At 41.8% G+C, this 11,055-nt stretch overlaps 1 protein-coding gene across 1 annotated transcript; it reads left to right on the top strand.

Annotated features, from left to right (window-relative positions):
• Window positions 1-3,504: 3,504 nt before the first annotated feature.
• Window positions 3,505-10,694, top strand: LOC108635179 (multidrug resistance-associated protein 4-like; the record flags this gene model as incomplete). The annotated part of the gene is made up of 2 exons (XM_018045443.1): window positions 3,505-3,718; window positions 10,605-10,694. Coding segments are annotated over exons 1-2 (276 nt in total), but the record flags the coding sequence as incomplete, so codon positions are not given.
• Between the last annotated feature and the right edge of the window lie 361 nt (window positions 10,695-11,055).

An 11,055-nucleotide genomic window follows, 5' to 3' on the forward strand; every position in this document is an offset into this window, starting at 1 on the left:
TTGATGTGTGGAAAGAATATACATGTGATCATAGATTTATGTCAAAGAGGAAGGGTTTAAGGAACAGTGTTTGACCTCATTCCTGCTGATCAAGAAAATTTCAGTATGGTTAGCTTCAAGGTTGATAATGAATATTTTCTCAGTTGTTTTTATTTCTTTTTAGTTGACGATGAGAATAGTGTCTGCCCACACCAGTGTACACGTGGTGGGGGCAGCTCCCGGCAATGGCTGCCACCAGTGTCTGTGTCCCTAGGGTGAGCCACAGCCACTCCTTGCCTCTCTGAGAGACTCTCCAAGGCAAGCAGAGTGTTCTGAAATTGGACCTTTCCTTGGGATTCACATCACTGTTTCACTTGGAGTTGATACTCGGAACAGAACATTGAGCATATGCAGGAGTTAATCTTCTGGTAGCTGGAAAATCTTTTGCCTGGTTTGCCTCAGCCTGTTTTACCAAATGTCAGAAACTGAAACACTCACAGATTACAAATGCTGCTGCCAGCTGTCCTATGAAATAACTGTTCATCTAACCTTTCCTTGTGTGTGGAGGGGACAGATCTACTCAGTCTACCTTTGATGACTTCAGTGACTTCTGTCCTGTGTTGTTCTGGAAGCTTTGAAGAATCATTTTTAATATGTGTCTTCTTCCTCTCTATATGTACTTGGGGTTTTGTTTTCACAATTTTGTGCTATTCACTATTTTGCTTTTTGTTTTTTTTCTGTTTGAGAGACATTACTAGAAAATTGTTTTTTACTTGCTGCTATTTTTCATATGGAACATAATATCCATTTTCTGTTTTCCATAGTCACAACTTGTGCCAGGGTGGATGTTCCTTGTGCACTGTGCTTTTCATCACTTCTCTGATTCGCCGGGGCTGCTCCTTGCTGGAGGCACAGCTGTGCATGTGTGCTCCGTCACTCAGTCATGTCTGATCCTTTGTGACCCCAGGGACGGTAGCCCACCAGGCTCCTCTGTCCATGGGATTATCCTGGCAAGAATCCTGGAGTGGATTGCCATTTCCTCCTCCAGTGGATCTTCTCAACTCAGGATCAAACCTGCATTTCCTGTGACTCCTGCATTGAGATGGATTCCTTACCATTGAGTCATCAGAGGAAGTCCCAAAATAGTACTTAAAAATAATAAATGACTCTCCTCCCAAACTGCATCAGTAACAATTCATGTCTGACATCCTGTTATCTTTTTGAAAGATAACAAATTTTCTATTCCAATTAAATAATAATTATCAAGAATAAAAAGAATTGACAGATGAGTGGAAGATATGAGCCATGAACTGGCATTATACCTTAATGAGGCTATTTCTCCAACTGTTTTTTGTTTTTTTGTTTTTTGGCTGTACCAGGTCTTAGTTTCTGCATGTGGGATCTAGTTCCCTGACCAGGGATCGAACCAAGGTCCCCTATGTTGGGAGTGTGGAGTCTCAGCTAAAGGACCACCAGGGAAGTCCTTCAGCTGGGCTATTAAATATTGTTTCTCAGTGAAAAACTCCAGATATGCTTAGGCAGTAGTGACCTGCCTTTATTTACACTCTTTATTGCTGGATTTGTTGCATTTATCCATACTCTGTTTGATGAGTGACATTATTTTTATTTCTCCTGTAATCACAAGGATGTTAGCTCAAATAGAGACCTAAGTAACAGGCAACAGTGATTCCCAAAGGGAATCATAAGTTTTAAGAAAGTCTGGGATGGCAGGTATTCCTGCTGGGCTTCTGGTGGTTTGTGGCTGCAGGGCTGGGCTGCCCTTGGCCCTGCCTGGGCTGGGACTGCCCGTGTGTACAGTGTGGTATTCTTGCTTCTCTGTGTGGCCTCCACATTTCCATCTCAGGAAACTCTATAAACTGTGTTTGACAATCCATTTTATGAGGGACTCTTCCATGAGCTCTCTATGCCTCTTGGGATGGGTGACAGGACATGGTAGAAATGTATCAAAACTGATCACTTTACTCCAGTCTGATGATCTTATTTATACTTCAACTAAATAGTGTTCCCTTTATCCTCTATAGTAGATGAAAATTTCCATGACTTCATGGAGGGAGAGGCAGTTGGTGCAGCCTGGGAATGTGTGTGTGTCCATTTGTGTAGAATAAGACAGGAATGCTAAGGTTTAATGAGACCCCCATATGAGGGATGGGGACATCTTTTGATAAATATCATGATCAGACACTGGTTGGCTGAGCAGGAAATGCTTGTTTTGTGTGTGTGTGTGTGTGTGTGTGTGTGTGTGTGTTTGGTGTTATAGATTTTCCTTCCCTTCCTCTTATGTATTGGTTCCTCAGCTTCAGACAGACAGAAGAGAGCTATCAAAGCATACCTGTCAGGTCAGCCAAGCTTCCCCTGTCCGTATTAGTAAAGCAGGATTGACAAAAAAAGGAAAAGCCCTGTTCCTGAAAGACTTCCAAACTTTTAACATTTTGTCTTTTGAGAAGTCTGTGGAGGAAATGATGTTGAGGGTCAAGGTGTTTACTTTTGGTGACTTGGATTCATTGAGTGTTTGGTTTTCTTTGATGGTGGAGAAAGAAGGGGGATCTGGGGAGAAAGAGACCTTCAAGGAGTGACTACAGGGAGGGAGTAAGTTGTGGGGGCGAAGTGGCTGTTTGGCAGGGTGGGTAGGTGTTGCTGTTTCTTTGCCTTTTTCTTTCGGAAAGAAGCTTACTCAGAGTGGAAGCCTCAGTGCACTCTGAGTCAATTGGTTTAGCCTTGGGGAAGAGATGATTGGGAATATTTCTTCCAAACCACCAACTGCAGTGGATGGTGGATGGAGAACTATGGAAGACATGATTTTTTAGCTTGACCTCCACCATATTTAATTTTTTCACTCCAGGGAACATTCCAGCTTCTAGAGGGTAGAGACATAGTGAGGCAGTGCTCTCGGGAGCTGAGAGCCTATAGAGCTGCCAAGCCTGGTTTCTGAAGCTGGTTTGGAATGGAAACCAACTGAAGCTGGTTTCCATTCCCTTGACCTCAAGACATGTGGAGTTTGGGATGGAAAAGAGTGGATATGTTTGTTCCAGTGTCTCAGTTCATAAAGATTCAAAAAGAAGGTAATGAAAGTGTGTCTCCCATATGTGAACCAGGTTGAATTTCTATTTGGGCTGGATATTAAGAATACAGGGGACAGGGGCAGGCTGCCAGCAGGCCTCTTCATAAGGAAGCAGATTTCTTACTCTTCTTCTGCCACCTTTTTCCTTATTTATCTTAAGGCTCAGTTGGTATTGAGCCTGATAGTATTTACTGAGCATTCACATTACACTAAGCATGATACTAAGGCTTTACTATCTTTGAATGTAAAATTTTGTCTTAAGGTTAAAACTGTTGTCTACTTGTCTTATAGGAAATAGTGAATCTGCAAGTTTTTCTTTTAAATTAGCCATGAATGTAGCATTTTGTCAAAATGTATTTTTAGCATGCTAATGCTAAAAGTAAACCTTGTGTAAAGAAAAACTGACATTTCTAATTAAGACTTTTCTTCTTTTAGGAAGGCACCAGAGTAGTTCAACCCATATTTTTGGGGAAAATGGTTAGTTATGTTGAAAACTACGATCCCAGCGATTCTGCCGCTTTGCATGAAGCCTACGGCTACGCGGCAGGGCTGAGCGCCTGCGTGCTCGTGTGGGCCGTTCTGCACCACTTGTACTTCTACCACATGCAGCGCGTGGGGATGAGGCTGAGAGTAGCCGTGTGCCATATGATCTACCGCAAGGTGAGTGTCACTCGGTACCATGGTGTGTTCCTCCCCTGGAGCATCAGAAATATTTTGGGGAAGTTCTCTGTAAATTAAAAATTTTGTAACTGGGATCATTTATACTTTGCTAGGGCTTCCAGATGATGGTTCAGTGTTAAGGAATCTGCCTGCCAATGCAGGAGACACAGGTTCAGTCCCTGGGTCTTAAAGATCCCGTGGAGAAGGAAAGGGCAACCCACTCCAATATTCTTGCCGGGAGAATTCCCTGGAGCCTGGCAGGCTACAGTCCATAGGGCTGCAAAGAGTTGGACATGACTGAGTGACTGAAGAGAAACAGAGAAGCTTATTTGCATCAAGCCAAGTTTGTTGTCCTTTAAGCAAACTTTACAAATATATAATAAAAATTTTTCTATTGAGATCAGGTCAAGGCTGCCTTTGATGACTTTTAGTCATAGGCTGTTACACAATATCTACTAAATTTGTAACAAAATCTAATTAAAAAATACGTACCAAAAATATCACATTGATTTTCAGTGTTTTCATGCCCAAAGTAGTATTGATGGAAATGTTTTTTTTTTGTTGTTGTTCATTAAAACCTTCATTTATATCAAAGTTGTATTTGAAAGTGAACTTCAGTGATTGGATTAAATCTAGGAAATTTAATTTATAAAATTAAATCTAGGAGAACAAAATGTGTTTGAGAAAGGGAATGATTACATTTTTATCTGGCCCATTTACTCATATTCAGTAACATTGTGTTAACTAAAGAAAAATGTAAATAGAATCTAGGCCATATACAGACTTACTCACTATATTATATAATTATGATTGTTTTAAGGTATTAAAGAAAATAGTTGGATATTTGGGATAAAACTTGAAATTTTCCATTGTCCTTGGCAAATTTGGAGAGAATTTGTGGCAGTTCATTCAAATTATTTTCATAATTAAATATTTCCTTTTTGTCTTTAGCATGCATTATAGCAGTTTAATAAGACCTGATTTGATGTGTTCAGTGATTTTCTATTGAGAGATGCCATAGAATTATTTTATAGTTTATTTTGGTCTTAGGTAATATAAAAAGAGTAAGAATTTCAGGTGTCTTTATGAAGAAATTGTCACAGATGCACTATGTCAGGAGCTAAAGACTCTGTATAAACTTGTTCTTGTGTATCTTGTTGCTCTGGGTTGTTTGCTTTTTTTCAAATCCTTACTTGACTGTATTGTATACTTGTAAGTTGCTGAGAGTGAGCTCATCTCACATACACAAAATGATAACTTCATGAGATGATGAATATGTTAGTTGGTTTTACTATAGAAATCATTTCCCAATGTGTATTTTTAACAAAACATCATGTTGTGCACCTTAAATATATATAATTTTTATTAAAAAAATCCTTATTGGAAACTAAACCAAGCAATTTAAATCAAAGTTATTGCTTCTTTTACCTGGTTTCTACTTATTTAGAGATTCTGTTTCTTAGGAATGGTTTTCTTTGCAAAATGTAAGTGTCTTCTCTTCTTTCCTTGAGCAGAGTCTTATTAATGTCAGGGCTGTGTGAATCCACTGCCCTGACATCTCATGGTCTGTGTTTGGCTATTGCACGTGAGCAGGTTTCCTCTTGGGTGATGCGGAAATGGCAGCGGTGCCCGTACACTCTAGTCAGGGGTCTTCCTTGTCCTCCATCGTCATCTTGTGTACATGTGTGCTTGCTCAGTCGCTAAGTTGTGCTCTGTGACCCCATGAGCTGTAGCCCACCAAGCTCCTCTGTCCATGGACTTTCCCAGGCAAGAATATAAGAGTGCATTGCCATTTCCTCCTCCAGGAGAGGTAGATTTTTAACCACTGAGCCACCAGGGAAGCCCTAGTCTCTTTTGCAGTCCACCATTTAGCAGATAAATATTTAGATTTCCCCACAAATGATGTTTGTCTTCCTAGATCATGCTTGGCTCCCATAAATATGCATGAAATTCACCAGAACTATACTGTGAAAGCCTTAAGTTAGGTGTGAGCTGATGGTTCAGTCAAAGCTAACTCTTCGCTGTACAGGTGAGCCATAGTGCACCTGTTTTTATTCTTTCCAACTAACACTTTGGAACATCACCTTTGGGAAATCTGATCTGATGTGGCACATATGCTTGTGTGAAGATAAATTTCTCCCAAAGGTGTTCATTTGCTGGCTTGATTATGCCTGGAAGAACTGTCCCTGTATGAAGTCAGGAATTTTAGAGGTTAAACCATGGACTTTATCTGAAATTCAAGAAATGTGGGAAAGACAAATTCCCTTGTGCCTAGCCTTGCATCTAGGGCATCCCTGGTAGCTCAGATGTTAAAGAATATGCCTGCAATGAAGGAGACCTGGGTTCAATTTCTGGGTCAGGAAGATCCCTTGGAGAAGGAAATGGCAGCTTGCTGGGGTCCAGCCTCAGCAAAGTCCAGGGATACCCTCGGATGAACGGTGTTGGCGAAAAGAAAGAGAGAGAGAGAATGACACGGGGAGGTGAAGCTTTGGTGAGCAAGGCCCGTAGCTTTATTTTCAAAAGGAGCTTTTATACCCTTAGTTGTACATAGAGAATAATGGAAGATGCAGAGTCATGCAGGGTCAGCAGCCCTGACCCTTATTTGAACCAGGCTTTCTTTCTGCATACCTATCTGTATACACAGGTCTTAGGTGATTTACATCATCCTCTGGCCAGGAGGCCTGTTAACATTTTATGACCCTTTTTTTCTGATAAAGGTCAGTCAACCAGAAAACTTATTTTCTCTAAAAGTGTTTTTTATCTAAAGTCTGGTACCACTCTCAGAAAGTACTAAATAAAGTTACATTCTTCCTAGTTCAAGGGTACATTGGGTTACAACAAAGAGAGAAAATGTATTAAGTCAAGGTCTAATGTTATTAATGCCAAGGCTACTACTTATTTTTTCTATGTATCAACTATATTAATCAATGCGTTCCCAGATACACAATGAGTAAAAGATATGAAAACTCGGCAGCAAGCATTGGCTCAACAATTAAACCCTCCACCAGTACTATTCTAATAATTTTTAACTCCTCTGGGGCTTCCCTGGTGGCTCAGAGGTTAAAGAGTCTGCCTGCAATGCAGGAGACCTGGGTTCAATCCTGGGTTGGGAAGATCCCCTGGAGAAGGAAATGGCAACCCACTCCACTATTCTGGCCTGGAGAATCCCATGGACAGAGGAGCCTGGTGGGCTACAGTCCACGGGTTCCCAAAGAGTCGGACATGACTGAGTGACTTCCACTTTCTACAGGCTCTATATTTTTTAGAATGTTTTAAACTTCCCGTGCCTATCACAGTTGGCAGGCTGTGAACAATCACATGCATAGTTGTAAAAGTCTAGATAAACCTGTCAGGCAAGTTAGAAAGCCATCAGAGGGGTTTAAATTGAAACACTCCTATTATGCCCAGGAGACTTATTAACTAAAGCCCTAAAGTTAACTTTTTCCAGAGAAAGGTGGTCAGGGATTGCTGGGGTCCAGCCCCGGTGGATGCAGGACATTCGAAGGGGAGACGGAGTTGGCGATCAGGAAAGAATAGGCTTAATTAAGTATTAATTAAAGATATAAAGAGAGATAGAATAAGGATAGCTCAGTGGAAAAATCAGTGGAGAAAAGAGGCTGAATAACTTGGTTTACGTGGAATACCAATAAAACCTCGAGACAAGAGGTTTGCACTACCTATGTAGGGCCGCAGGCATCCTCCTGTTCTCCCGAAGGAGAGGAGACACTAAGGCCTCCCCGGTCAGATCTTACAAGCCTAGGCATAATTAGCAGACTTGGCAGGCATCCATGCTACAGATGGGAATTCAGCCAGAAAAATGGAGAACAAGAAAGAACGACATGGGAGAATTAGTCTCTCCAGGAACTGATCCGATTTCTTTATTTTTCAGGTTTGCTTATATACCATTTGTTACACATAGAGACAAATGGAAATTTCAAAGTCACGCGGGGGTCAGCAGCAGTCCTTACCTTTATCAAAATCAGGTGCTTTATATAAATATATACAAAAGGTCTTAGGTGGTTTTACATCATCTTCTGGCCATGAGGCCTGCCCGACATTTTATGGCCCTTTCTTCTGATAACGGTCAGTTACCAGAAAACTTATTCTTCCAGGGGTGATTTTTCTTAAACCAGGTGCCACCCTCTGAAGGCACCAGATAAAGTTGCATTTCTATAGGGTGAAGGTGCAGTGGGTTACAATTAAGAAAGGAATTTACTTAGCCTAAGGTATAACATGATTAATATCAAAGGTTAATACTTATTTCTCCTATATGCTAGTTATATTCATTATAAGGGCAGGGAATATGGAGATTTAGCAGCAAATATTGGCCCAACAAATGAAAAACCCTTCACCAATATAATTCCTAATCAACCCACTATACTATACTAATAATTTTCTAACTTCTCAAAAGAATCTGTATTTAGAAAGTTTAAAGCATCCCGTGCCTCTCATGGTTGGGAGGCTGTGAACAATTACATGTGGCTGGATGAACCTGCTCAGGCAGGCTGGAGAAACTTCAGAGGAGTTTGTAAGTTGAAACACTCTTGTCACACGCCCAAGAATTTTTATTAACTTAGAGCTCTAAGTTAACTCCTTCTTTGAGAGAGGTGTTGGGGGCAGCCCCCCGTAAAGTCAGAGGCGTAGGTGAGAGCATAAAGCAGTAAAGTAGGCAGACTCTGGTTTTGGGGTAGATGCTCGGGAACAGGGGGTCCTGAGGCTCGATCCCGCCTTTGCATATGCCGAGCCTCCTTCCTCATGACCTTTGCCACGGGCGGAGTTCCTCATGCTGGCTCCTGGCAGGGGATAGCCCCCTGTTAATGCCAGAAGAGTTGGTGAAAGGCATAAAATAGTAAGACAGACAGATTCTGGTTTTGGGGTAGATGCTCGAGCAAGTCCGGGGGTCCCTCGAGTCCTGATCCGCTTTCCCATCAGGTCTCTTCCACATGACCTTGTCATGGGTTGGATCTCCTGTGCTGGCTCCCGGCAGCAGCTCACTCCAGTATTCTTGCCTGGGGAGTCCCACAGACAGAGGAGCCTGGCGGGTTACAGTCCACAGGGTTGCAAAGAATCAGACATGACTGAAGTGACTTAGCACTAGGACCAGTGTGGCATCCAGAATCCTGCTGAGATGCAGAAATAAGACACTTCTTTTTTGCAGGTTTCGGGTGGGCTGATTCCTAGGGGCAAATCTGGTGCTACAGAGCAGCTCTGAACATTTGTGGCTCTTATTCAACTTCTAATCCCTGGTCCTGGGAAGAAACCGCATTGGGTGTTAGAAACGGGATGGCTACTAAGCTCATAGTCGTAATTTATCTGCACCATTGGTTCAAGGCTGGGGCACATCTCCAGGAGCTCTCTAAGGCTGCACATCTGCAGCTTCCTAAAATGCCCATTCAGCATTTTAGTGCTCTTTTCAGCTGAACTTGGAATGATCTTTCAGGAGGAATCGTATGTAAAATGACTTGTCGTTTATTCACATTTCCACAGCTTTGGTAAAATCACTTTTGGCTTTTGATCATTGATTTTTTAAATTGTGGCAAAATATACACAATATAACATTTACTATCTTAACTCTTTTTAAGTACTCTGTTTATTCACATCAAGTACTTTCACATTGTTTTGTAGCCATCAACACTGTTCATAGCTAGAACTTCCCTCCCCTCATCCATCACCATGCTACTTTTTCTCTCTCTGAATTTGACTCCTCTAGGTGCTGTGTATAAGTGGAATCACACAATGTTTGCCATTTTGTGTCTAGCTTATGTCATGTAGCACAATGTCTTCAAGGTTCATCTATGTTGAAGCTGGTGCCAGAATTTAATTTCTTTTTAAGGCTGAATAATATTCCATTGTAGACCTATACAACATTGTTTGTATCCATTCATCTGTCAGTGGATTTTTGGGTTATTTCCACCTTTTGGCTATTTTGAACATTTGCACACAGGTGTGCAAAAAGATCAAGTTTGTGTGTTCAGTTCTTTTGAATAAACCCGCAAAAGTGGTCTTGCTGTACTAGATGCTGATTGTATGTTTACTTTTTTGAGGAACTGCTATACTCTTTTCCATCACAGCTATACTGTTTTACATTCACACTTGATTGCTGAGTTTTCTGTTTAACTCAAGGACTAAATGAGAAGTTTTTATGAACCATGACATTTTGTTTGGATCAGAGTCCACTTAATGATTTGTTGAAGCAACTTGTGGTGTCTGTTCAGGTTCCTCAGCTTTCTAGGGCACTTTTCAGAGGTTTTTGTTTGTTTGTTTGTTTTCCAAATAAAGGGACTGTGAAACACAGGCTGTGATTTTTAAATTCAGAAGACTGGCATTAAGAACAGAGGCTCCTCACATGAATAGTGTTTTTGAGCATTATACTCATTTCAGAATGAAAGGGAATGAAGATTCCCTTTCATACTCTTCAGAATGTAGATTCCATACTCTTTAGAATGTAGAAGCTAAACCAAAAACTGTTAAAATGACATCACCCACAGAATTAATGATTGATTCCAGATTTATAGTCCAAGTCTCTTATTTTATTTCCTTAATGCAGTCTCTCTACTCTCATCTAATTTGTCTCAAAATTACTTTAGTTGGCCCCTAAGTCTAAATCTACACCCTTGACACTTCAGGCAGGTCCAAGTTCAATGAGAAACTGGGTGGGGGATTTGCTTCTACCTCCCTCTCCTCCCTTTGCCACCCTTGCTGGCGGGGCTGCACCACACTAAGTTAGAGGCTGAAGAAGGGTCCCTAGAGCCCCACTTTCAGTTATCATCCTGTTCGTGCTGACACCACTAAAGACCCCAGGAATGCATGCTCCATTGTGTTATGTTCTAAGATGGCTTGGTATCACCTTAGGAATTCGGATCTCTGTCTCCCTCTCTCATTTCAGGCCCTTCGCCTAAGTAGCTCGGCCATGAGGAAGACCACCACAGGCCAGGTAGTCAACCTACTGTCCAACGATGTGAACAGGTTTGACCAGGTAAGCTGCCCCTGAGGGATCCTCTTCCATGTCCCATCTTTCTCACTGGGTTCAGCTCACTGGGATGCCAGGTGCTGGCATTTGGTGTTGGCCAGGGTTCTGCTGAGGACTTAAGACAAGTGTTCTCTTTATCCAACTCTCATTTCCTCTGTGTGCAACTTAGATGTAATAATGTGGGTTGTAGATGAGGGTTTTTGTTTTCTAGTAATAGACAGGCAGCAGTGTTCTTGCCCGGCTCAGTGAGTGTCCCTAGAGGTCCTCCTGGCATGGCCCTTCTTGCACGTGGAGTCAGTGTTGCTGGCTAAACTGTCTTCGCTCCATCCTCTGGCTGATGCAAGGCCTGGTGGGCACAGATTGTTCT

This window comes from Capra hircus, unplaced genomic scaffold (genome assembly GCF_001704415.2).
Source record: "Capra hircus breed San Clemente unplaced genomic scaffold, ASM170441v1, whole genome shotgun sequence".
Lineage (NCBI taxonomy): Eukaryota > Metazoa > Chordata > Mammalia > Artiodactyla > Bovidae > Capra > Capra hircus.